Source organism: Engraulis encrasicolus, chromosome 11 (genome assembly GCF_034702125.1).
Source record: "Engraulis encrasicolus isolate BLACKSEA-1 chromosome 11, IST_EnEncr_1.0, whole genome shotgun sequence".
Lineage (NCBI taxonomy): Eukaryota > Metazoa > Chordata > Actinopteri > Clupeiformes > Engraulidae > Engraulis > Engraulis encrasicolus.
Genome location: NC_085867.1, coordinates 41,319,211 through 41,346,454, shown reverse-complemented (window position 1 = coordinate 41,346,454; position 27,244 = coordinate 41,319,211). Strand labels below are relative to the sequence as shown.

General features: G+C 40.9%; 2 protein-coding genes across 2 annotated transcripts in view; one reads left to right on the top strand and one right to left on the bottom strand.

Moving 5' to 3' along the window:
• Window positions 1-625: 625 nt before the first annotated feature.
• On the top strand, window positions 626-6,284 carry LOC134458363 (sphingosine 1-phosphate receptor 3). The gene is made up of 2 exons (XM_063210650.1): window positions 626-732; window positions 1,273-6,284. The coding sequence occupies exon 2, from the start codon at window positions 1,432-1,434 to the stop codon at window positions 2,449-2,451; it is 1,020 nt and encodes a 339-aa protein (XP_063066720.1). The 5' UTR covers window positions 626-732; window positions 1,273-1,431; the 3' UTR covers window positions 2,452-6,284.
• A 1,282-nt stretch (window positions 6,285-7,566) lies between these two features.
• Window positions 7,567-27,244, bottom strand: part of shc3 (SHC (Src homology 2 domain containing) transforming protein 3) — a 36,969-nt gene continuing 17,291 nt past the window's right edge. The window contains exons 6-12 of the mRNA XM_063210649.1: window positions 26,875-26,926; window positions 23,405-23,534; window positions 21,537-21,696; window positions 15,871-15,922; window positions 15,013-15,219; window positions 8,851-9,209; window positions 7,567-8,332 (exon numbers count right to left, since the gene is read on the bottom strand). Coding sequence (XP_063066719.1) covers window positions 8,207-8,332; window positions 8,851-9,209; window positions 15,013-15,219; window positions 15,871-15,922; window positions 21,537-21,696; window positions 23,405-23,534; window positions 26,875-26,926 — 1,086 coding nt within the window. The 3' untranslated portion in view covers window positions 7,567-8,206. The remainder of the gene's footprint in view (window positions 8,333-8,850; window positions 9,210-15,012; window positions 15,220-15,870; window positions 15,923-21,536; window positions 21,697-23,404; window positions 23,535-26,874; window positions 26,927-27,244) is intronic.

Here is a 27,244-nt window from a genome sequence, read left to right as displayed (position 1 = left end):
ACCCCTCTGTACTCCAGCACCGGTGATCACTACACAAATATTGTTCCTGTCTGTCAAAGAATACAATACACAGATTTGCACGCGTGCACGCACACACACACACACACCAAAAATCACAATTTGGTCACTAGGCTACTTCATTTTCCCTGCATTGGTAACGCACAAATTCAACGTCTCTATTCAAAGCAGTTGCCCAGTGCTGTCTTGAGACGCTGACTATTGTAATCTTATGCTGAAATTATAGAGATCATTGAATGACGTCCTTGCTGACGTTATAAAAATAATATGAACATTAAGTCATAGGCTAAGCTGCCAGCAGTAGCCAAAATCATTATAATTAGGAATATCTCATTACCAATATCGTATCTTCGCATACTATTATTAAGATATTATTAAAACAATTAATTTCAATAAAGTTAATCCTGATGTTGTAAATCCACTTTCCCAAAATCCTCCATCTAAAAAAGTTCGCACTGTGTCTGTCAGACGCTCCTCCTCTGCCACAGAATGGTACTGACGCCAACCCTGCTATCGGAAACAGGGGTTGGAGTTGGAGAGCTGTGTTAATCGTGGAAGACGCAAATGCATTCATGGACAAGCAAACTCCCAAGGAGAGCGCACAAGCCCTACATACGGACGTTTCATTCGCCTGGTTCGCGTCACTGAATTGATTCATCAAACGCACTGACTCCAACCACCCGATGCGTCAAATCACTTTTGTCATCTTAAATGGTAAGTTTCCGAAATGTTTTGTTATAAAAGTATTATAAGTGTGCATGTTAAATAATTCGAGTCCTGATGATTTTTTGAAGTTGTCTAGTTCGACCGTTCAACAGACTTGGCGCGCTTGGTGCTCTGCTCAAAACTGAAACAGATGTTCCTTTCCTTCAATAGTTCAACTACACAAAATAGCCTTTGAATACTGTAGCAATCTCCGTATAAAAAGTTATACATTTACGCATGACATTACACAGTTCAGTGATAATAGGCTATACTAGCCTAAGTGATAGCCTACCAGATTTTAGTGTCCAATCATTATTTTCATATCCAATGATTTTACTGCCACTGCTGCTGTTAGTGAGCTGAGGTAGTGGGCACATTCTGGATAAGGATTAGTTTAAATAAATCAATATAACCTGCAGCCTTGTCTCCCGTTTTGTTGAATGGATGAATAGGGTAGGCCCTACTGATGGCTAACCTTTTCTTCTTGTATTTTATGATCAATTTATGTGGTTTGTAAAATATAAAAATGTCGTTGTTTAATCTGTCAAGGTGGAGCAGTCTGTGCAGATGTTGGCAAAGGTGATGACTACAGATGTGCACAACCCACAGCGTGATTGCAACCAGGTTCTTCACCGTCTCCTCCTCGAATAGAACACACTGCCCAGAGTCTGTACGCTACCACACTGCCACCTGGCGTCTGCAAGAAAGATGAACCCTCTCATATATTTACACTACAACTTCACTGGTAAATTGGATAACCGCAAGGAAAGGGATGACGGGCAGACCGACCCCAAAACAATCGCTTTCCTCTTCATCTGTAGCGTGATTGTTTTGGAAAATGTGGTTGTTTTGGTGGCCATATGGAAAAACCACAAATTTCACAACAGAATGTATTTCTTTATCGGAAATCTCGCCTTGTGTGACCTTCTAGCGGGGGTAACTTACATCGTGAACTTGACGCTGTCTGGAGAGGCGACTCTGCAACTGTCGCCCGCAATGTGGTTTTTGCGGGAGGGGAGCATGTTCGTTGTCCTGGGTGCTTCCGTTTTCAGTCTGCTTGCCATTGCAATCGAGAGACATTTAACCATGATTAAGATGAGACACTATGATACCAAGAAAAACTACAGAGTTTTCATCCTGATCGGCACCTGCTGGTTAATTGCCATCTTACTGGGAACACTGCCTGGTCTTGGTTGGAACTGTCTCGGCGACCTTCCTGACTGTTCCACCATACTGCCTCTGTTTTCTAAGACATACCTGGCCTTTTACATTACGATTTTTATGGCACTCTTGCTTGCGATATCAGTGTTGTACACCCGCATTTACATCCTGGTGAAGTCTAGCAGTCGCAAAGTCACCAAGCACAGCAACTCGGAGAGGTCCATGGCGCTATTGCGCACCGTTGTCATAGTGGTCGGTGTGTTCATCGCCTGTTGGACTCCCATCTTCGTACTGCTGCTCGTGGACGTGGCGTGTGATCACCGCCAGTGTCCCGTGCTGATGAAAGCGGACTGGTTTGTCGCCTTGGCTGTTATCAATTCGGCCATGAATCCAGTCATATACACGTTGGCAAGTAGGGAGATGCGACGCGCCTTTTTCTCCATAGTGTGCGGCTGCGTCAGTAAAGAGAGCAACAGCGCAAACGCTGCCCTGGAGCACAGTCGAAGCAAGTCCAGCAGTACCCACAACAAGCCCAATGACCTGGAAAACCCACAGGTCAACGCCTGACAGAGGCCTACATCTCAGGAAGAAACTGCAGGAGGGAGAAGTGCCGCTGCTTAACTCTCATTCTTTTCAGTGCTGCTTCAGTCCACATGAACTTAAAAGTGAAGTCAAGATGAAGACAGGGCTGGATGATTCATGAGCAAGCCTACCAGACCTAGGCCAGAGGCGATTCTAGGGTCAGGCGGGGCCCCAATCGAAACATAACATAACATTTGAAACAAAACCACCACTACTGTAGTGAAGTGTGTGCTGTTATTTGTCATATAGGGGCTGAGGGGGCCCAAGCAGATGCCTGCCTAGCCTGGTGACAAGATGCGCCTCTGGCTCAGGCCCAGGCTGTCCCTGGAAAGCACCAGGACAAACCGAACCATCCCACCTCCACCGCCATTTTGAAGGGGCATCATGTACCAAGTGGCATAGCATGGTGCATATGACGTGTTAAAAAAAAAAAAACACTTAACGAAACACAAAGGGTGTTGGAATCCAGGTAAAATGACTGGAATCGAAGCACTTTATATTGTGCTTATATCGTAATCTGTCTCTTCTTGTAGGAAAGAGTGAAATGAACAATTAGGACAAATTAGGAGGTATGTTGTGATTATCATTTTGTAAAAAAAACTAAAAAAAACCTTTTTGTCTGTATACTGCAACAATAGTTATGAATATAATGGCTACAGGTATATAGGCTAATGGTTATATACATTACTAGGAACCTTCTCCCTGTTTGTCCCTTGTACCAAGAAGCTTATAGACAGTTCTAAAATCACACCGCCGGCGGCGTATGAGGAACCGGGGCTGTTGTGAGGACAAATAAAAATGGACAGGACTGTTCCATGGAACTTTGGAACTGTGGAACCTTGCCAGTGTAATAGCAGCATTTTTCAGCAACATTATAATTTCAAATAGCCTATGCACAACTCTGGCATACCTCAGAAAATGTTACAGACGTTGCACATGTACGTATGTGAACCCTGCATTGGTTACGTCATTCTTGACAGTGCCTTCCAAGTGAAATGTCTGTTGTTGAACGCCCTCCAGTGTACCAGAGTGTCAAGCTCTTGGGTCTGTAATAGCTTTGCACTGCATTGCATTGCATCTCTGTAAGTCATAGTTATGTATGATAAATGATAATGTTATTCTACTTTGGTGTAAGCCAAGGTTTTTCCACATTTATGGCATGCACAATATTTACCCGTCCCGATTGACTAGCTGAAGGAATGAAATGCACATTACAGTACAATGTATGGCAAGTTTTTTTGTTTTTTTTTGTAGCCTGCTCAACATTGTGGTACCATTTGTTGTGTAACATTGTGAGTGCTATAACTAACCTGTTGCTTTTGCCACTGTATTACAAAAGGATATACAGCACGTGCCTGTAAATGTAAGTGAGAACGCTGTTTCATATCACTGTGGAGCTAGTTGTACAACTGAGAGAATCTTTCTACCATTGTCATTACGCAATGCACAATGCACACAAAAAATTCAGCCTTTAAATTGAACTCATCACATGGACGTGTGAGCAGGGACAGCCGTGGCAATGCCACCCAGACCAAACAAATATAAAGCACTTTAGTGTTGCTTTAAAGGATAAGTCCAGCCATTTTCAACATGCAGTTGTAATGCTCACACTACCCTGGACTTGTCAGTACCTGAGATGTTTTTTTTCTTCAGACTTTTTTCCGAGATCCTGGTCATTGTAATTGGGGCAGTTGTTTTGTTTACATTTCAAAAAAACTTTTTGTTATTTATTCCCAAAAACATCTAAAAGGTTATGCAACATCAGCAGACAACTAGCAAAAAGCGATACCTTTTGGGAAAATAATGGGAGTAGGCCTATGTTAAGAAAGTTTTTATGTCAAACAAAATCTGCCCCCATAAGAATAGCTCAGATCTCGGAAAGGGCTGAGACAAAAAAATGCAGCGTCACCGGGAACTGACAAGTCAAGGGTAGCGTGATCAATACAACAGCATATTGAAATTGGCTGAAGTGCTCCTTTAAGCATCTGTGCAGTATAATCCCTCAATTTCAGTTGTTGCACAGGGAAGAAGAATGACAGCAATCTGGTGCTCACATTCACAGTTTTATTGCCAACAGTCATACAGAAAGATGATAACTCATAAAACTGAAATTAAACATGTAAACATTGTTTGGACTTTATTTTCTGATTGTTTACTGTTTGCTTGTGTGTTTGTGTTGATTCTTTTTATCTGTCCAAACTTCCCATGATCCATTTGTACTGCAGTACTAAGGGGGGGGGGGGGCAGTCAAAATGAAACCAAAGAGAGATACTACAGTCTGTAGAGCAGCAATACTTCAGTCAGTCGTGGTCACCACCTCAGTGATCAGAGAAGCTAGCACATCCCCTTTAAATTGGGTTTGGCTATTGCACTTTCGAAAAGGAACTTCCACTGGTAGAAATTAAAGGCACATTCTCCTAAATAGAAATGTGGTCGTGGTCATGTCCGTAAGCCGAAAGGAATAAATACAGGAATTGAATAAATACAAAATAATCATGATGAATTTTGCCAGTGTCCTTTGTAAGGCTAGGCTTGGGACTGATGAGAAATTGTCATCATGGTAAAACTATACTCAAGTTATACTCAGTAAAATGAATGAACTATTATTTTACAACTTTTTTGTCAAGTAGACTAACATTCTTAATTATTTAATTTGGACTGGAAATTAATAGGCTTTGACCTTGTTTCTTCTACGATTGTTCAGATATTAATTCTATGTATACTTTGTGTTCAATAACATTGTGAATATACAGTACAGTATAAGCAAGAACTGTACGTTTTGATTTTGTCCTCCTTCGTGGACTTTTTGTGGCTGACAAGTCTACTCAAATGTCTGAGAAATATGCCCAATATGCCAAATATACAGCATGTCAAAATTGAAGAAATAGTAAACACATTCGTACACTGGTCAGTAGTAAATTGTGTATACTCGAACAATCAGATTAAAGTGAAATGTAAGGATGAAAGGAAAATAAAGCAAAGTAGAGTTCATTAACTAATAATTATGACCCGGTTAGAACTTCACAATCAAATTTTCAGCCCATTGTGAACGAGCATCAGTGGCACACTGGCAGCACATTATACGTCACCGAAATCAACATTTTTTCTTCTTTTCTCCTGAAAGCACTTTCTAAAAAGAGAACTGAACTTGTTTTAATAAATATAAAGATACATCATACTGAAGTTTCACCGACTGCAAAACCGACTCTCATAGATATCAAGTGAATGTGGCCTTGCATGTGAGTTTAATTTTTCAGTTCCATTTTAAAATATAAAGAATAAACCATATCTGTGTATACAGTATAGCGTATACTGTAAGTGTCTTATACATATTTGCTACAGTGTTTGTACAGTATTAAAGTACTGTGTATCAACACGCCAGAGTAGTCCCTACTGGTCCTTGACCCTTATACCTCTTAATGGCATAGACAGCGATTTGCAGAGTGTAGTAATTCTTTAGCGTTAAACTGTGAAATCACATTACCATCATATTGTGTGGGAATACACATTCAGTGTGCTGGATAGACCCTGCTGAAAAGAATTTTGTCCATCTGAAAGAGTACCATTTTGGCGTACTTTATATGAATTTAAATATTAGTATTAATGTTGTTTTTGGACGTGTTTCTACCACTGAATGCATTCTACACCATTGAAAGTCGGCAACATTCTTTGGAACCTTCAGCCCCTCAACATTCCCTTCGCACGGGCATGACAGTACACCTTTAAAAGTGTCCTTAAAGGATCCTCTGTTAACACCGGGAGCCTTACGCACACATCCTGAAGTTCGCACTCTAGGTTGTGGCCCTGGAGAGAAAGAACCGTCTATAGTATACTGATGACATATACATGTTAAACTTGCTGATACAAATTATCATTTATCTGTAGCGCGTTTTCCCCTTCCCATTGTTGCTATAGCCAGATGGCAATGCATAGCAACCAACAACAAAGTAGCAAACGCACAGTAGTTAACAACTTTGGTTTTGGGAAACAGACCTACCCGGATGACCAGAGGTTTGTGGCATGATGGTGCTGTCATTTCATTTCATTTAATTTCCATAGAATTGAGTGTTTGTATCGTTAATACATAAGTAAGGCTGCATGTTGTGAAGACCAAGACACTTTGGTAACACTTTATTTGATGTGATCTACATAAGGGTGTCATGTAGCTGCCATAAAAATGACATGAAACATGTCAGGAACATTATTGACACATTATTGTTTTTTATGACTGTTGTCGTAATGAGTCATTTAGGTTTTGGAATGGCATTAACACACAAACCATGTCAACTTCACATTTCAAAAACCAAAATGACACATGATGACAATGAACACTACTAACATGCCATTTATGTTCATACCATGTCTCATACCATTCTTAGGACGGTCACATGGCAGCCTTATGCAGAGCAAGTCAAATACAGTGCTACCGACACTTTCATTTTAAAAAATTGACCCCAATGGCACTGGGTTTGCGCAAGACCACACAAGTGTTTCACCTTTTTTTCACTGTTCACACAGACAATCTAAGTGTTGATTGTGCTATTGGTAATAATATTTGTAATCTGAAATAAATAACAATAGAAATAGCAGTAATAATAAGAATGATATAGTAATAATAAGAATAACGTGTCTTGTTTGTAAGCCCACAATAAAGCCATGAAAGCTATAACTGATATATAAATATCCATATTTATAAATTAAGCCCTGAACTAATTGTACTACACATCGTTTACACTTTTTCAAAAGAAGGAACCAAATTCATAAATATTCTGAAAAGCATTAAATATTTTTTCTTTACAGTGTGAGCATAGACAAGCACCTCAGGAGGGGTCCAGGGCCTACCAACAATGACCACAAGAACAGTTAGAGTTTTCCAAGTCATGCGAGTGTGCGGTGACGAGTGCACTTCAATAGAAAAAAAACATGTTTTCTTAAAGCTGTGTGTGTGTGTGTGTGTGTGTGTGTGTGTGTGTGTGTGTGTGTGTGTGTGTGTGTGTGTGTGTGTGTGTGTGTGTGTGTGTGTGTGTGTGTGTGTTTGTGTGTGTTTACATCTGTGCAGAGCAAGTGAGCATGTGCCTGACACTTTGTAACTACTGTGAAGCAAATACATTGCACATCGTTTTCCATAAAAGCAGAATCAACAGTGAATTGATACGCTACCAAATGAGTTTTGTCACATTAGCTGCAATTAAGGACAAATCCTAAAATAGTTAAGATACAAACAGTATATTTTTCTTTTTTTATATACCTTTTTCTGCCCTAGCTCATACCGACAATGGTGTAAATCGTGTTGTGCTTGATAGACAAAACTAAAACTTTTTTGTTTTTTAGATTATTCTAAAATACTTTTTTTCTTCTCAATCCCTCCTTGAGGTCAATTTCCTCGTCATCTTAAGTATTAACAGTTGTCCCTTTTTGCGTTAAAACTCCAAATCAACAGGTATATGTCCAAATGCACCTATGTCTTCTCAAAAAATATATAATTTCAATCACAACAAAATAATAACAGTTCTATAAATCATGTCATTTCATTTGTTTCATCAACAAATCCTGCGTTCGTCCAGGGTCCTCTGCCCAGGTGACCCATTTTCACCAACCTAGGTCGTGGTCATCTACCAGTAGGTTCATCAACCGTAGATTCTCTCTTCTGTGTCTTCAAGTTTCAAGCATGGGTGAAAGACCCACAAGTGTTTTTTGTGGTTTGTTTGTTTTGTTTGTTTTGTCGGAGGGTGGGTCGTCACTATTTCCTATTGACGGGCTGCTTCAAACAGAGTTCGCTTCCAGCGGAGACAATAGGCAGACTGTTGTCACGGTGATGGCCAATCAGGTGACTGATGCTCTCGAATATGTGGTCTTTTGTTCGTACCTTCAAAGAGAAACGGTTTGGGTTTTATTTTCAAATGAGACACCTTTTTTCCCGCTTAATGCTTAAATAAGTTGACTGAACAACATATAGTCAAGATGTATCCTTCTTGCATGATATGCATACAGTGTACACAATGATTGAGTTAGAAGCTGTGATGGGCAAAATTGATTCATTAGTTACAATTCAGCGCCTCATACTCCAAATGACTTGGTTTTACATGTCTAATTCAGCCAGGTGATTGGCTGGTTGAATGATCACCTGGTTCAGTTGGACTGGTAAAAAGGTCATACCCCCATCACGCGCACACACACACACAGACACTTTCAATATATATTTAGTACTCTCTATGATACTATAATATAAAGTATCTCTACGCTATTCCACACACACACACACACACACACACACACACACACACTTTCAGTATATTTAGTACTCTTTATGATACTATAAAGTATCTCTATGCTATTCCGCACACACACACACACACACACACCCAGCCTGGCCTGATGGCTTACCGTTCCCTCTGGGTCTACCAGCAGCAGGTGCTTGGCCAGGCCGTTGTGCATGCCGGTCAGCACGTATGATCCAGGGTTGGTGGTGCTCTTGCGCACCAGGAAGTCTCCGTCGGCGCGCAGCAGCTTCTCGGCGTCGCGCCGGCTCATCTCGCGATGGTACCACGGTTTGCCCTCCAGCTCCTCCTGCACGCCCCGCACCGCCACCGCCCGCGACAGCAAGGGGCTGGAGTTGTCCACGGAGGCTGCCTTGTGGAGAGCCTGAGCCGGGGCGGGCGGCGGAGGCGGTGGCGGTGGGGCCGAGGGTGGGGGAGCTCCCGGATGGGGCTGAGACTGGGTCAGGATGGCGTCCTCGAATGGCTCTGGGGAATGGTAAAATTATTAATTAAGTACAAAAATATGAATTCATTATGAAAAAAAATATATTTTAAAAGTATGTCCTCTGATGTACGTGTTGATATTATGCAGTATACAGAACAATGTTTATACCTCTTATACTGTATGTACAATATGGGTCATTTCACGTGAAATCAGACACTTTGGGACCCGACCGACACAGATTTCAATCATACTTGCTGTGCCTGTTTAGTTGCAAGGTAGCACCCCAGAACTGCATTTGTGTGAATCTGATAACAATATTAAGGGAAACAGACTAGCAAAGGTTCACATGTGAGGGTAGGACACTATGCATTCAGCCTTGATTATGTCAGTCAGTGTGTGTCACAAAAACATGTCTTAGGTGTTATTTGAAAGCTCTTTTCTGGCTCTACAAAGTAAACAAACAGCATGGAATACAACAACCCTCAGAATATGAATTATCATAAATTGAAAAATTTAAAATTGAATATCAAAAAAACATATATTTTAAAATGGCCAGTTCCTTGTCTAAACATAGCCTGCAATGTAATGAACAACACCTGAAATGCTGGTCTTTGTTAATTTCAGAGATAATGGGACTCAAAAATATGACATCATACATATCACCTAGTAATAATATGGTAATACCATAGTAATATCACATGACAGCGTGTCTATCGGAATATGTGAAGGATGGAGATAGCCCATGAGGATGCAGGAAGTTCAGTTTCACCTCTCCAGTGCTCGGCATACATTCCTCAACACATGCTAGCCACTAGTTGCCATCATATGCAGCTACAACATACCCTTTGATGCTTGAACATTTAGAAAATTCCTTTACTGAGCGTATTCTTTCAACACTGCCTTCTCTGAATGCTGAAAATGGTCTACCTTCCACTGTGGCCATTGACAATGGGCAAAAGCTATGTAGTTTTTAAGTACCTGAAATAGGGACCGACGAGGGAGCAGGGCCCATCAGGGAAACGCCTGTTATGCCAGATGGCCAGTCCAGTCCTGTCCCTGACACTACTCTATTACGACTTCATTACATCTCATTTCAACCTTTATGTCCCATTATCTCCGAAATGCATAAAGAACCAAACACCCCATTTTCAAGTGTTGTTTATGACCTTACAGGCTATGTTTAGACAAGAAACCGTCCATTTCAAAATATATGTTTTTTTGATATTCAATTTTTTAAATTTCAATGCATCATAATTCATATTCTGAAGGTTGTTGTATTCCATGCTGTTTGTGTAACAAATGCAGTTCTGGGTTGCTACCTTGCTACTAAACAGACACAGCAAGTATGACTGAAATCTGTGTCGGTCGGGTCCCAAAGTGTCTGATTTCACGTGAAATGACCCATATATTATGTAAGGGTTAACGTTCGGCGAGAAGGTCGCTACCGTGGAATAGCAGCACGACAGAGAGAATCTTTAGACCCCGACGCGGAGCGGAGGGGTCTTGTTCTCTCTGAAGTGCTGCTATTCCACAAAGCGACCGACTCGCCGAAAGTTAACCCGCTTATTATATGGATATACTTAAATGATTCACACATGCGGGGACATTTCTTTAGACCTATTTAATGTTAAGATTGTTGCTGCGCAAAACAAAACAGTGCCGTTGTGCAACACCGCTAGGCAACAGCTAGGTAGGCTAGCCAGGACAACAGGTGTTGTCTATCACAGCAGCTGATTAGAGTGACAAAAGACCGGACACCCTGCGGAGTGATATGAAACATTCGCTTTAGCCACTGACTTGTATACAAGCCAGTGGCTTTAGCAGTGAACGTCTTGTTGCCATTGACAGCGGTAGCCAGGACAACGGGTGCTGTCTATCACAGCAGCTGATTAGAGTCTTGTTGAAAAGTCGCTTTAGCAGTGAAAAGTCTTGTTGCCATTGACAGCGGTCTGTTATAGACCAACCCGTCCGTTATCGAAAAATAACAGACGTCCGAACGTTGGGGAGCCCCGTTGAAATGAATGGAGCATTCGACAGATGACGTCACAACCATATATTATATGTTAATATTGTTATACCAAAGTTTTGTGTGGCCATTAAATATTGTCTGTGAAGAATTCAGTTAGCAATGTCATTTTAAGCATGTGCAGAACGGATTGGGTTAGATGGTAGGCCTAAGCCTGGTTTATGCTCCGAAACAAACATGTCTGCGCTGCGTGATGATGCAGACAGCCACGCAGTTATTTTTTCCCCCTCCGCAGTGACTTGGTGTGTGCACCCCTGAAAATGTGACTGCCCGCAGACAGCTACGCAGTTACAGTAACGGCAGCAGGAGCCACTGTGATTGGTCTCTCCAAGTCAGGTTCCCACAGAACAGGCAAATGTTGGTCAGTGAGTTATTGTCGGACACAATACTGCCCTACAAAGCAAAAAGGCAGTAACTGCATTGCTGTTTAAAATGAGACACTATGACTTAAATGACATACAGTGAGGAGAATAAGTATTTGATCCCTTGCTGATTTTGTTGGTTTGCCCACTAATAAAGACATGATCATTCTATAATGTTAATGATAAAATGTATTATAATATAGAGAGACAGAATATCAAAAAGAAAATCCAGAAAATAACTTTGAAGAATATATTTTAATTGATTTGTATTCCATTGAGGAAAATAAGTATTTGACCCCTCTAGTCAAAAAAGACAAAATACTTGGTGGCAAAGCCCTTGTTTTCACATACAGAGGTCAGATGTTTCTTTCAGTTAATGACAATGTTTGTGGGTATATTAGAAATGATTTTTGTCCACTTTTCTTTGCAGATCATCTCTAAATCACTTAAGTTGTATGACTGTAGCTTGCCAAATGGGAACTTCTGTTCCCTTCACAGGATTATTATAGGGTTAATGTTTGGAAACTGTCTAGGCCACTTCATGACCTTAATGTGCTTCTGCTTGAGCTACTCCTTCGTTGCTTGGGCTGTATGTTATGGATTATTATCATTTTGGGAGGCTAATCCATGACCCACCTTCAGTCTAGTGGTGGTGGGAAAGAGGTTGGCATGCAGCATTGTACGTTTACATGTCTCCCTCCATCCATTTCTTGACGATGTGAAGTTGTCCTGTGTCTTGGCCAGACAAACAACCTCAAAACATAATGTTACCACTTTCATTTATGATGTTGGAGAAGGTGTTGTTCTTGGGATCATAGGCAGCATTTCTCTTCCTCCAAACACATAGAGTTGTGTTAATGCCAAACAGTTTGATTTTGGTGTTATCTGATTCCAGCACCTCCCAATCATATCCTAATGCAGTTTGACATTCATTGGCAAACCTCAGGTGAGCCTGAACAGGTTCCTTCTGAAGCCGGGGTACCATACATGCACTGCAGGATTTTAATCCGCTGTGGTATCAAGTGTTTCCAATAGTTTTCTTAGTGATTGAGGTCCCAGCTGCCTTGAGATAATTTCCCAGCTCCTCCCATACAGTTTTAAGGTGCTTTATCTCCTTTTTTTCTGGTTATTAAATTCCCACAAGGTCAAATCTTGTATGGAACCAGAGACAGGCCTAAGATTGATGATTGATGATCATTTTGTATGTCCTAAAATTGGGAAGAAATGCACCAACAGTTTGCTCTTTAATATCCAGGAGCCCATTTCAGCCTTATTGAGTTCTAAAATCTTGTCCCTGACATCCTTTGACAGCCTTTTGGTCTGTCCCATGTTGGCGAGTTTAGTTTGATTGATTGACTGATTCTATGGACTGATTCTGCCGATTCAGTGTGTCTTTTGTGCAGTTTACTATTAACAGGTGTGTTCAATTCAGATAACAAGTTGATTGGAAGTGCCATTTGATCTGCGGGATCAGAACTCTTAGTGGTTGGCAGGGGATCAAATACTTATTTCCCGCAATTAAATATAAATCAATTATTATATATTCTTTAGAGTTAATTTCTGGATTTTCTTTTTGATATTCTGTCTCTCCATGTTAGAATACATATTATCATTAACATTAAAGACTGATCATGTCTTTATTAGTGGGCAAACCAACAAAATCAGCAAGGGATCAAATACTTATTCTCCTCACTGTATATATCAAAGTCTAAAGTTAAATAAAATGATTAATCTGCAAAATAGGTGGTAATATAAAGTAACAAAACGGTCACATGACAATAATCTCCCAAAAAACACTTATACTGAATTGCAGTATCATTTTAAAGTCAACTGACTCAGTTTTGAGCTTGGCGCAGTTACTGCCTTTTTGCTTTGTAGGGCAGAATAGATAAGGAGGAGACGGTTCATAAGGAGTTTCTCCTGAAATCAATGTGACATAAGGTTCTAATCTGCCATACAATGACAACTATGCCCATTTACAAAAGTACCCTAGTAAGCTTTCAACCAGGAGGCGAACATTACCTGGATAACTTTCTTTAATCTGGTCATATTTGCAGTAGGCAAGCGATGGTTACTGCACTATCCCAGAAGTCAGTGGGATTTTGACTACTGTACGGCCATTGGTCATTAATGCCATTGAGGGCGGGTCCCAGTTATGTTAATGACGGTGCTGTAGGACATCCGAATTACTAGCTTACTAGTGGCTGACTTTCTACATATATACTGTACAATTACTGGTCAGAGTGCCGAGTTGTAGCCACTGGTAAGAAGGCCGGGCCTACAACAGGTTTCGGATGGACCCTCTGTCTATGTGTCCATTCCAATATGCACACTCCCGTCCTTCACTTGTGCTCGTGGCCTCGCCCCGCCTCCTGGCCCAAGTTTCCCAGATGTCAGCCTAGCCACAAAAACTTTTGGGGGACTGTTTTTCATTCAGCATCCCAATTGCAAATGAGAGAATGACATTAGAATTGTGCTTTTGCAAGATATTGAATTATTTTTCTGTCGTCAGTGACATCATCATGAGGTCACAAGCAGGCAAGTGAGCAAGGGAGGATGGAAGTCCACATATTGGAATGCACCCTATAGAGCTCTCAAGTGGGTAACATCAACTTGTAAGTGGCGGATTAGCACTTAACGACATCCGTTTCCTAACGGAATTCCAAGAATGTTACGGGCCATAGAGATTCAGGTTTGACAAAAATATAAGACAGCCGTCAACAAACGACTTTCGCGTGTCCCCGCATCCTTCCCTTATTAGTGACAGGTACAGCACAACCACATGGATGTGTTTACCAAACGAAACAAAACGATAACAATGTAATGTTGCCATCCCAAAGCTAAATTGAGATTTTTTTAGAACTAAGTATCTCATATACCAGCCCTTTTACTTCCTTAAAAAATCTGTGCTCACATCTCATGTGAGCTTCCCGCTGTAAAGACGGTCGCATAAGCAAACTTCAGTTCGATGGATAGTTTTTTCAATTACATTACTAAACCAAGGCGTTTGGATTAAATGGCGTTGTGTAAGTTTTAACAAAATAGTTTTGTCAGGGGTGAAAAACTACATGTATAAGGGCTTGTTTAGAAATATTTCCAACTCTCGTATGAAAGTATATTGTGAGTCGGTTACCATAGGTCCCATGGTACCATGGACACAGCCAGTGAAATGAATATCTCCTGAGTGAAATCTCCTTCCTGTAGTTTTCCTGTTTTCCCGCTTTAGCATGTTGATAACGTGTTTATGTTGGCGTAATGATCAACAACGAATGAACAAAATGATCAACCATGTCATCCCTACAGCCTATTTTTAACACCCTCGACAGTTTGCCTCGGGGTTTGCTAATCGCGTGTTTGCACTTCGCAATCACACCTTATTTGAGACTGGTTCCCATTCATTTCGATCGCTCGTGGGAACTGGGAAGTCGTTAAATGCTAACAAGAAAGACTACTTACTCATGTCAAACATGTCCTTCTGGGGACTGCTGTCCTTGTTCTGTATCGGCCCTCCAGCGCCCCCGTCTGGTGTGGAGTCTGCCTCCTGCCCCTGCAGCGCTGCCAGCACCTGGGCGTCTATGTGCTGCGTGTTGACGTAGGTGGGGGCCTCCCCCCCTTTTGGTAGCGAACTCTTCCCCTCGGGCATGCTGTAGATGTCACTGGAGCCTGAGGCAGACCAATTGGACAAGGAGAGGGAAAATATGAAACTCAAGTTCCCATTGGTCGTTGGGGATCATATGTGCATATCATCAGTGCAAAAAATGCAAAGGATGGAATTTTAACCCATCACCTAATGCATGGAGAAGCCAAATGTGCAAAGAGGAAATCGGGTACACTTCTGAACAAAATAGACCTTATGTAGCGTCATCTATAAAACACAGTTTCAGCAACTGCTTTAAAAATGTGATGTGATCAATTGTGATAAATGGGAACAATCACAAGATCAAGATCAAGTCAGCTAGACTAGAGCATCTAGTCTTGCGTAACTCCCATTTAAATGCATAGTTTGCTTCTTGGAAATGATGTTTAACATCACAGTTTCGATAATAACAATAACTTAATATCACAGTTTAACGAAGTTTGACTCATTATTCAATTGGGGTCCCTCCACCACGCCTCTATAGTCATGTAGCAGTCTAGCATGCACCCTTGACCTCATCATAAGCCTCCCAACGCCCCCTTGTCCTCATTATAAGCCTGCCAACACCCCCTTAGTCTTTAAAAACAAAATAGACTATTGCCCCCCATTTGTGAGTGCCAGGGGCTGTAGAGCCCCTGTTGAGAAACAAAGTCATAGAGGATACAAGTGGTGCAGACCTTGTTGGATGAGCATGGGTCTGCCCTGGTAGTACGTCTGATCTACAGCACCCTGAAACAAAAAACACACCACGTTAGCATGTACTGTACAATACATCAGAGCAGTATGTACTATATACGCCACACACACACACACACACACACACACACACACACACACACACACACACACACACACACACACACACACACACACACACACAAAGACAATTTGTTGGCTATTTCAGTCCTACACAATTTGATGAAAACACACCACGTTAGCATGTACTGTACATCAGAGGGGAGCGTACCTATGTTCCCACAGCCCATTGGTCCCACAACCCATTGGTCCCACAGCCCATTGGTCCCACGTCACTAAGACTTTTTTTCATTATTTAGGCCCATTGGTCCCACAGCCCATTGGTCCCACAGTCCATTGTTCCCACAGCCCATTGGTCCCACATTGCTTTTTTATTTGATTTTTTAGGCCCATTGGTCCCACGGGACTCACTAGTTCGACGCCCTTTCGGTACTTACCGCTTACGTCATACGACCCTAAACCTAACCCTAACCCTAACCTTAACCCTAAACCTAACCCTAAACCTAACCCTAACCCTAACCTTAACCCTAAACCTAACACTAACCTTAAATCGCTTGTTTGAAATGTTTGATTACCATGTGAAGTACAGAGAGGCCTTTGGTCCCACAGCCCATTGAACTGTTTGTGATGTGGGACCAATGGACTGTGGGACCAATGGACTGTGGGACCAACGGACCTAAAATTAAATTAAAAAATCTTAGTGATGTGGGACCAATGGGCTGTGGGACCAATGGGCCGTGGGAACATTGGGCTGACCCCCATCAGGGAAGTATGTACTATATACTCCACACACACACACACACACACACACACACACACACACACACACACACACACACACACACACACACACACACACACACACACACACACACACACACACACACACACACACACACAAAGATAATTTGTTGGCTATTTCAGTCCTACACAATGTGATGAAAACACACCACGTTAGCATGTACTGTACATCAGAGCAGTATATACTAGGCTTGGGCGATGTCCCCCTAATTGGCAGCTGACGATGTTTACAGTGAGACGATGCGATGGACGATGACATCGTCGTCGTTGGGGGGGTATTTTTTTATTACATTTTTTTTTATTTTAATTATCATATGTTTCGTTTTTTTGGCTTTCACTAAGCTACTATTTTAATATATTTGCTTTAAGAGTAGGCCTAAGTCAAATATATTAACAGTTTTTAAATTCTTACAAAAAAAAATGTAAACCTCCTCCAGCTGCGCTACTGTCTGCAACAGAGATGGTCGCTCCTCTGCTGTCTGTGAGAGCGACTCTCCCCTACCGACCCCTCCCCATCGCCCTTCTTGTCTCTCGTGTCACCATCAGCTGCTTCAAGCCCGCTCTTCCAAACTCCACCGCGTGGAAACTTATTTTCAGTAAATTTCGCGATGCAGCCTACTGCAGGCTGCTACTAGAGTGTGTTATTTAACGGCGTAGTTCTATTTCAAGACCAGCTGTGTCACGGCGTTTTTTGCATACCGGTACATAACTTTAGCCATGCAGGGAAGCCCAGAACGTTTGTCAAATGGAAGAGATGAGAACCCACGCGTGCCTTCTCGAGGTTTTGCAATGGATTTTAGCCCGAGTTAGCAAATTACCCGACGCGAATGTTTCTTAAGCACACGGCGAGACTTTTTAATTCATCAATGGAAACAATTGCGGTGAAGCCACAAAGACGCGGGCAGACATGAATCGATTGCGCTTCCTCTTGGCAGTGGGCTAATCAGAAGTGTAGCCTACAATCTTGTGTGGCTACTTCACAAGACATCTCCATCGCGGAGAGATTAAACATTTTGAGTCGAATTTCCGTTAAACATGAAATGGTAAACTGTCGCAATTGCTGAACGATTTGTTGCTTTCACTTTAGGCTACTCCGGAGGGAGAACCAATGCCTCATGACTCTCCGTTGTAGAAACTTGGGTCACATAAATAAATGTAGGCAATCAGACACTTACTTGAACTCATATGCAGCAAACAATAGTAGGGGTTAGTTCACAATTTTTTATTTTATTTTATTCCATTACGTTTTTTTTCGTAGCTATAAAATTCACTCTGCTTGAGCTGTTGACAACCTCGGTCCGTTCAGTCCTGCTACCTGCGCAGTCCGCTGCTACTAAGGATTTTACGGTAATGTTTCAGTTTATTGCAATGCCAAGCACCGTAATGATGGCAATAGCAGCGGCTTCAAAAATACAAATTCCTTGGCATCACGATGTTGGCTGTCCATCGTGATGCCAGCTGTCCATCGCCGATGGACGATGACATCGTCTATCGGCACAACCCTAGTATATACAATATACTCCACACACACACGCACGCACACACACACACACACACACACACACACACACACACACACGCACACACACACACACACACACACACACACACACACACACACACACACACACACACACACTAGACTACACTACACTACACTACACTACACTACACAGATGGACAAATCACAGTATGTAATACTTTTTACTATATCTATGCATGTGACAAATAAGATTGCAATCCTCGAAATCCTTGCAATCCACTCAGAAATGTCTGACGAAAAGTTGAGATCGGAACGTAATTACATTCTAAAGCTTTGGAAAGATCCAGTGGCAAACGCAACAAATAATGTCTGGTCAAATATTCCTACCACCTTATTATGCAGTACAGGAAGCTACTGTTGATTCAAGTTTCAAGTTGATTTATTTAACACAGGGACAGCATATATTAATAGCAAAATATACAAGATTATAGCCATAGGGCCAATTTCCATCTTTAGTCCCTTTGACAGGTTAGATGGTCCCTTGAAACCATTGCAACCATTAGATGGCAGGCGTCTATTATTTAGTCAGTGCAGTGCCTGCCTGGGTTTCAGATGCAACAATATTGCCAAAATGATAGCGAAAATGATAGCCATGAAGATAACCAAAATGATCACTACAATATCTGAACTCTGTGATCTGTGAATAATAAAAAAAACATTCCCCACGCCAATTGCACAGTAACTAATTAAACAAGCTAACCACGGTTTGTCGAACTATTACTGTATTTTTGTAAAAGATGCTGAACTACTTTAAAGATGCAGTGTGTAATTGTAGTAGCTTATTTCCAAAATAAAGTATATGCTACACATTCACACATTTGATAAGTAAAGTAAAGTAAGTTTTGCAGCCAAAGATGTCTACTTCAAAATGGAGGGTTTACTCAGAGGTTGCAATCAAATTACATATGAAAATGTATGTATGGGGGGTGTACATTTCCAAGCCATAATGAATACTTGATGGAAGCTTGTGAAGAATTATGGCAATAGCAAATATTCACAAAAAAGATGAAATTTGTGAATGAGCAGCATAAATTCTGGAAATTAAACTACTGTTGATGAAACATCTGCTAAATGTAACGTAGAGTTCTGTATGCAATGCAATGTAATGTAACACTGTCTTACAAAATGACACAGAGTAGACTTTTTAAAGGTGCACTGTGTAGGATGGTGTCCAGAATGGGTATTTCAACTATGATGCTCATTGAAACAGCGCTGCCTATAATTGCCAAATTTGATCTTTTCATGAACATATATATGAAATAATAGACTAACATTTACTAGTTTGACCAAAGCACAGTAAAATGTCTATTTCTGGAAATTCAAAATGGCGGACATGGAGAAGATCCACCTTTTAATACATGAAAACTATTTTGTCCAGTCATAATGATTACTTAGAATTTGATGGTGGTGGTAAGTACTCTTGAAATACGTAGGTAACATTTGTGAATAGGCAGCACGAATCCTGGAAATAAACTACTAAAAATATTACAGGAAATACAGGAAATTAATACAGTATACACAGCGGAGTGTCATTGTTTCTGACGATGCAGCACATAGGCTACTTTTTATCTCAAAATACGTTTTATGTAAACTTATTCTTCTTAATGTGTTTTTTGTACATTTATTTTCCTTTTTGTCTATGTGTTTGTCTGTGCCACTCTGTAACTACTAACCCCAACTCCGATGAAGTTGGGACGTTTGGTAAACAGTGAATAAAATCAAAATGCTATCATTTTCAAAACACTCAATCTATTCATTAGATGGAGAATAGTGAAAAGACAACATATTAAGTGTTAAAACCGAGAAAAAATATTGTTTTGGGGGACATATGTACTCATTTCTAATTTGAGAAATCCAACACGTCTCAAAAGAGTTGGGACGGGGACAATAAATGGCAGCAAATGTCGAGGAAGACTAAAAAGAAAACAAAAGACAACACTTAACAGTTAAATACATTAACCGATGAGATGATTTTATATAAAAAACAGTGTTAATTCCCATCTTGGACATGATTTCACCAGCTTAAATGGTGGGTGTATTCCTTGTCATGTTTTGCAATGTTTTCCTTTCTGTAGTGCTTATAGTGTGACAGGTCTTGACCAAAAACCCACCATTTTATCACCTGCTGGTCCTTATGATGGAGCCAAACTGTTAAAACATAGTAGAGAATGCAATTTGACCTTACTATGTGGCAGTAATCGAAGATCTCCCTTCAAAATATAATGCATGAGTGGCTTTTCATGCTGTTTAAAACCCATTTATACCATTCAGCACTGTATTTAACTCTACAGTTGAGTGAGAACATCTTAACCAATGCACTACTGCACCCGCATGCCATCATGGAGGCTGACTTTTGAAGCTAGCACTAACACAAGTTGGATGGTCCATTTTCACTGTAGCACAGGATGTGCAATGCTCTATTATTGTCAAAAAGAATGGACTTCTACAACTTCTGCTGACTTCTGTAAGCAAAGGACAGTTTCCCATGTCTTCTGGGTCTATTTCAAGTGAGCTCAGGTGCTTAGGAGAATGTTAAACCCCTGTGTCATTTTCATGCATTAAGCATTCTTAATATGGTCAATTTTCAATAGCTCTAGCACTCCAGGAATTAGAGTGAGACTACAGCCAATATATATTTCATGATGTCATGAACCTATACAATGATTTTATTAACAAAAATATGTCTTATATACACTCAATCGTGGTAAATCAAAGGGAATTCAAAAATGTATGTAATAACTATGGTAATTATTCCCTTTGCATCTTTAATTCTGAGTGACTCAGCCTCTCTGTGATGATCTTATACCTGGACACCTATATTGTCCGTCAGTACAATTCATTTTGAAATGTTATTCTTTGTTGTTTTATCTTATTTGGATGTTTACTAAATTTCACTGATCCCCGTCCCAACTCTTTTGAGACGTGTTGGATTTATCAAATTAGAAATGAGTACATATGTCCCCCAAAACAATATTTTTTCTCGGTTTTAACACTTAATATGTTGTCTTTTCACTATTCTCCATCTAATGAATAGATTGAATGTTTTGAAAATGATAGCATTTTGATTTTATTCACTGTTTACCAAACGTCCCAACTTCATCGGAGTTGGGGTTTGTATATGTATGCTGCCATTTTCACCAGGACTCCCTGGCAGAAGAGACTGTAGTCTCAATGGGACAATCCTGGCTAAATAAAGGATACATGAAAATGAAATTACACAGTGCAGCTTTAAGACAAACCCACCTGTCCGCCCTCTGCTCCAGCAGCTGTGTGGCTGTTGAGTCGGGCGTCGATGAATCCGCCGGGAGGAGGCATCTTGCCGGGGATGTTGTTGTAGTAGGGGTGGTCATGACCACCGTCCTCATCCTCCTCCGTCCATGGGGACTCCTCCATGCTCAGCACCCTGACAACACAAACATCACATTACATTTCACTGCACTACAGTTCGCCACCCACCTGTAACTTTCTAATCTCAAGACGTACTTGCTTTCCAGCCTACCAGGCAACGGCTGCCCCTGGCAAAAGAACCAACACGATTGGACTGCAAGGAGGACATTTATATTCTCTTGCTGTATAAATGAGAGTTTCGTTGCAAAACGACTTAGACACCATTTTCTGACTTTTGCATTTTATTTTTGGAAATGACTGTTCAGACATCCTTTCATCTATGTGTGAATTTGTGCCATTCAATATTTTGAGAAGATACTTTTTAAACCTATATAAATTTCATTTTGCAATGCAATGCCCAATACAAAAAAGTCAAGTTCCCAAAATGTTCCAAGATGGATATGTCATTTTGCAACGAAGCTCCTCAAATAAACTAGTATTATCACTGTGAAGTGTCTCGTGTCATGGTAGTCAAAGGACATAGTTTGTCAACAGCGGGCCATATTCTCTTCATTTTGCAGTTGTCAACAAAGGAAATGGCTCCTCCACCTGGCTGAATGGTTGTACTGCAAACTGTATTTTGGCTCAGCTGCTTCTGTGAACTGGCCTGAGCAATCCTGTGACAGGACTTTTCTACTGGAAGCTGAAAGAGGGATAGGCTTATGACTTGGTACGTGAATTACATGGTTGTGTGTGTATATGCATGCATGGTTGGATTGTGTGCATGGCTGCGTGCATGCATGTGGGTATTTCTATGACCAAGCTGCAATTTCTAAGACCCTTTCTGTACAAGCTATCATTAATGTTTTCCACCATTGTTTGACTCTAACGCAAACTCAACATGGAAGGTCGGAAGATCGCCCCTCACTTTGTCAATATTGTACCATATACACGCACCTGCGCACAATGTGACTGGTGCACTACCGCACACAAAATGGACACAAATTCACATGGCAACGCGCTCATGCCCAAAACACGCGTCCGTATCCTGCATCAAGCACGTCCCAGGCTGTACACTGCAAATATGCAACTGTAAGTGACTTTGGATAAGAGTGTCAGCTAAGTGTATTGTTATGTAATGCATTGTACTTTCTGGTGCGAGTACGTGCTTTATTTTCCTAGTCATAATGAATATGATGACAATTTGATGGTGGTGGCATGTATTCATGAAAAAGGTAACATTTGTGAATGGGCAGCATGAATTCTGGAAATAAACTACTAAAAGCATTACACAGTGCACTTTTAACCCATCTCACTCTCCCACAGCGGTGTAGTCTACTTTTTTGAAGTGGGTATACTGTATATTCTAGCATTTTTTGAAGTGGGTATACTGTATATATGTATGCTATTCTAAACAATGGATCAATCAATTTTAAGTGGGTATACTGAAGTCCCTAAGTGGGTATACTCCGTATGCCTGCGTTCTACGTAGACTACACCACTGCTGTCCCACTAATCTTCTGTCCCTCTGCCAATATCCCATCCTAACTAAAGGCTAAACAGCCGCAAAATATCTTTGGTAACACTTTCTATGAAAACCATGATGATTAATTATATATGCACTTATAATGCACCCACTGTAGATATGGGCTTCATAGAAAGTACTTAGCGGTACTTACTTACGCCTACTGCCCAGCTTTGGGCATATGCCACGAATAGAAAGTACTACCATATACAGTATTTGTACACAGATGACAGGCTAGTGAACCTTACAGGTGTCTCACCTGTCGTGCATTGAAGACAGCTTGCTGGAGGGGCACTGCAGGTAGATTTGGAAGCGCAGGTCGAAGGCTTGGCCAATAGTGCTGATCACATCCTGGGCCAGACCATCAGAACATTCCAGAATGTGGCACGCTGCAAAGATAAACACATACTGGAATGGTTGGAGAAGAAGGATTCAAAACTGTGGTAACACTAAAGACTATGATTCACAGGTTGGCCATTAACACATGCCTAATTACTGTTTGTACAGTATAAGCGACTTAAAAGACTTGTGTTAAGGGCCTACTAGGTCCTTATTGCAATTATACCATTAATAAAGGACTTATTGACTGTGAGCAAGACATTTGTGAATACACATCTAACAAATGTCTTAGCAATGTTGTTATGATGTAGTAACTAGTGATGGCAGTCTGGCTCAAGCGCGCCGGAACGTGTTTCAAACCATCAACAGCGAAAACCATTGAACCACTGTTCCGAAGTTTGCTTCAGTACAGAAAAACCACGTGATTTATTACGTATGAAACAGTAAACTGGTTCAGTTTTCCAAAAGCAGCTGCAGTGTTTCGCGCTGCCACACGAACCAGCGGGCGCGTGCAAATGTGTTTGGCCTGTTGCAGAGCCGTCTGCCAGGTTGCAGTGAAGAGAATAGATAGCCTATTTTATTGACTGTCATTAGGCCTATACAGTGCCTCCCAAAAGTCTACACACCCCTGTTCAAATTCCAAGTTTTTGTCATGTAAAAAAAAAAGACTGAAAGACAAATAATTTCACAACTTTTCCCACTTAAATCTAAACTATTATCATGCACAATGCAGTTTAAAAACAAACCCACAGCTTTAAATGGAAACAATAGAAAATAAAAAACTTGAATTAACATGGTTGCATAAATATGCACACCCTTGAACTAATACCTTGTTGCAGTGCCTTTCCTTCTATTACAGTACTCAGTCTTTTTTGAGTAAGACTCTATCAGCATGGCAAATGTTGATGTGAATTTTTTTTCCACTTATCTTTGCAAAAGCACTCCAAATCTGACAGATTGCGAATGCATCTCATCTGCACAGTCCTTCTCAGATCGCCCAACAGATGTTCCATGTCATACAGGTCTGAACTCTGTCTGGGCCATTCCAAAACCTCAATCTTATTCTAATGAAGCCATTTTTTGTAGATTTTTGGCATGTGTCTGAGGTAATTGTCGTTCTGAATGATTAAGTTCATCTGCATCATCACCTTTCTAATAGGGGGCAGAAGGTTTTGTGCCACTACAATGGCCCCTGTGGAACTGTTCATAATTCCTGCCTCCCAGTTACAGCAGAAGAACAACAGTCACATAGCATGATACTGCCACCACCATGCTTCACTTTACACATGGCGTTACCTTGGCAATGTAGTGTTGTTTTTGTGCCAAACAAACCTCTTGGAATTATGTCCAAAATGTTCGACCTCGGTTTCACCTGACCATAACATATCTTCTCACATGCATTTGGGAGATTACAGAAGTATTTTTTGCTAGATTTACTCCACCAAGAGATTGAACTTGGTCATAATTCCAAAGGGTATATTTGGCACAAAACATCACCCCAATAACACCATACCTAACATGAAGTATGGTGGTGGTAGCATTGTTCTTTTGTGCTGTTGGGGCCTTCATTATGGAGGAGAGAATTATGAAAATTTCCACAGGGGCCGTGGTAGTGGCACAAAACCTTCGGCCCCCTGGTAGAAAGGTGAAGATGCAGAGGAACTAATCTTTCAGAACGACAATTTCTCCAAGCACACGCCTAAGTCTACAAAAAGAATGGCTTCACCAGAATAATATTGAGGTTTTGGAATGGCCCAGACAAGCCAAAGGTGCTGCAACTAAGTATTAATTTAAGGGTGTGTATATTTATGCAACCATGTTAATTGAAGTTTTTTATTTTCTATTGTTTCCATTTAAAGCTTTATGCTTGTTTCTCAATTGCATTGTACAGGTTAATAGTTTAGATTGAAGGTGGAAAAAGCTGTGAATTTATTTGTCTTTCGGTCATTTTTTTACATCACAAAAACCTGACATTTGAAGAGGGGTGTGTAGACTTTTTGAAGCCACTGTAAGTCCCACTTGATAGACAAGTAGACAACATCATCATAAGTTATGAACACAACAAGGAGAAGACATTAATGTTCAGCAACGCTTTATTCTGATCGCCCAAAAAATATCCTGATAATAAATGAATAAATAAATAAATGTGGCATCGTAGCCTTTGTAATGTCGTCTACCTCAACTGCCTCATCAGCCTAAAATGTAAAATGTCGGGAAGTTAGTGTGCAAAAGTAGGAGCTCAGTCCAATATTGGGGGTAATGTCGCAGATGATGAGGGCACAACATCTCATCTTATCGAATTGAGCCCGTTTAATTGCAAACATGGCTTTTCACCAGGAGAGGGCCCTGTTACTGAAGCTTCAAGTACTAACCCAATTTTTGAAGCAATGTGCCTAAATGGTTCAGAGCTTCAACAAATCTTCATTTGCCCATCACTAGTAGTAACACACTGTGAGCGGAATCACTAGCGATCCCATCTGCATGAGAACTGTACCATTTACCCTTTATAGACGGTAGGACCCATGCAATTCCGTACATGGAAGAGCACTAGCTATTCTTCAAAACTACTGTATGGAAACCAAAAGCAAAGACCATACACTAGCACTGGTGGCTGTAGCATCAGCCTTACGGCGCATTCATGTGCTCTGGGAATTATGGTAAATACCAAACGCAGGCATGGGAAGTACACATGAATGCCCCCCTTGTGGTATTTCCCCACTGGAAAACTCATTGAAAATTTGTATATACAAATTTACGAGACTGGATAATATCTACTTCCGACTGGGCACATGAATTCGCAATGAGTTCTGGCTAGGCCATGGGAGTCAAGTGCTTACTGCTTCTGATGCACTACAGGTGATCTACATCTAATCAACTCTCCTTCCTCCTGATTGGTCAGTTTAAAAATTGGTACCCCCCCCCCCCCCCTCCTGAACCCACTACTTCCACTCCACCTTGTCATGTATAACATAAACCAATTTCTTGTTGGGAATCACACTTGATGACTTGATGTCCAGTTAGCCGACTGGAAGGACAGCAACTTCTCCCGTTTTGACGTAGCCTTTGTCATGTTCCCTGTTCTGTTCGTGAAGGAATTGTTTGCTCTCCTAATCTTAAATATGGGGAGCTACTTTCCCTACACTGCTGCTGTCCCTTGAATCTCTGCTTGCCTTGGTTCTCTTGGAAAACCAGGGGACTCCTCTGAACAGAGCCATACCGCCAAATCTAATTCATAAATATTCAATAAAGAAATTGCATGCAGAATTTCTTGTCTTGTGTTTCTTCACTTCTAGGACTTGACAGGAGGACTGCTGTAATCCAATTCAAGTGAATATCGCACCATGAGTCTGTTTAGCGTTTGTTTAATAATCAATGAGAACTACAACATACCTCTGCGGTTAACTGGATCTTTTGCAACATATGCAACATAATCGGTTGTATCCTGCAAAAAAGGTCAAAAGCCATATGATTAACAGGGAAGGAAAAAATATTTACAAAGCAGATGTGTAGCATTGGCAGAGGTGAGCAATCTGACATCAGAAGCTTCAATTCAGTACCAATAACTTTCGAGTCATTCAAAAGATCACATCCTATAAAACTAGCACTACTCTTTGTCCAGGTAGAGGCCCTATTGAAATCACTTGTATAAAAAGACTACTTGCCAGCTCTTAAAATCTATTGTGAACCCAAAACTGTTGGGTACACCAAAGTTGAATTGCAAAACGCAGACAAGTAGAAAACATATACACTTTCAATCTTA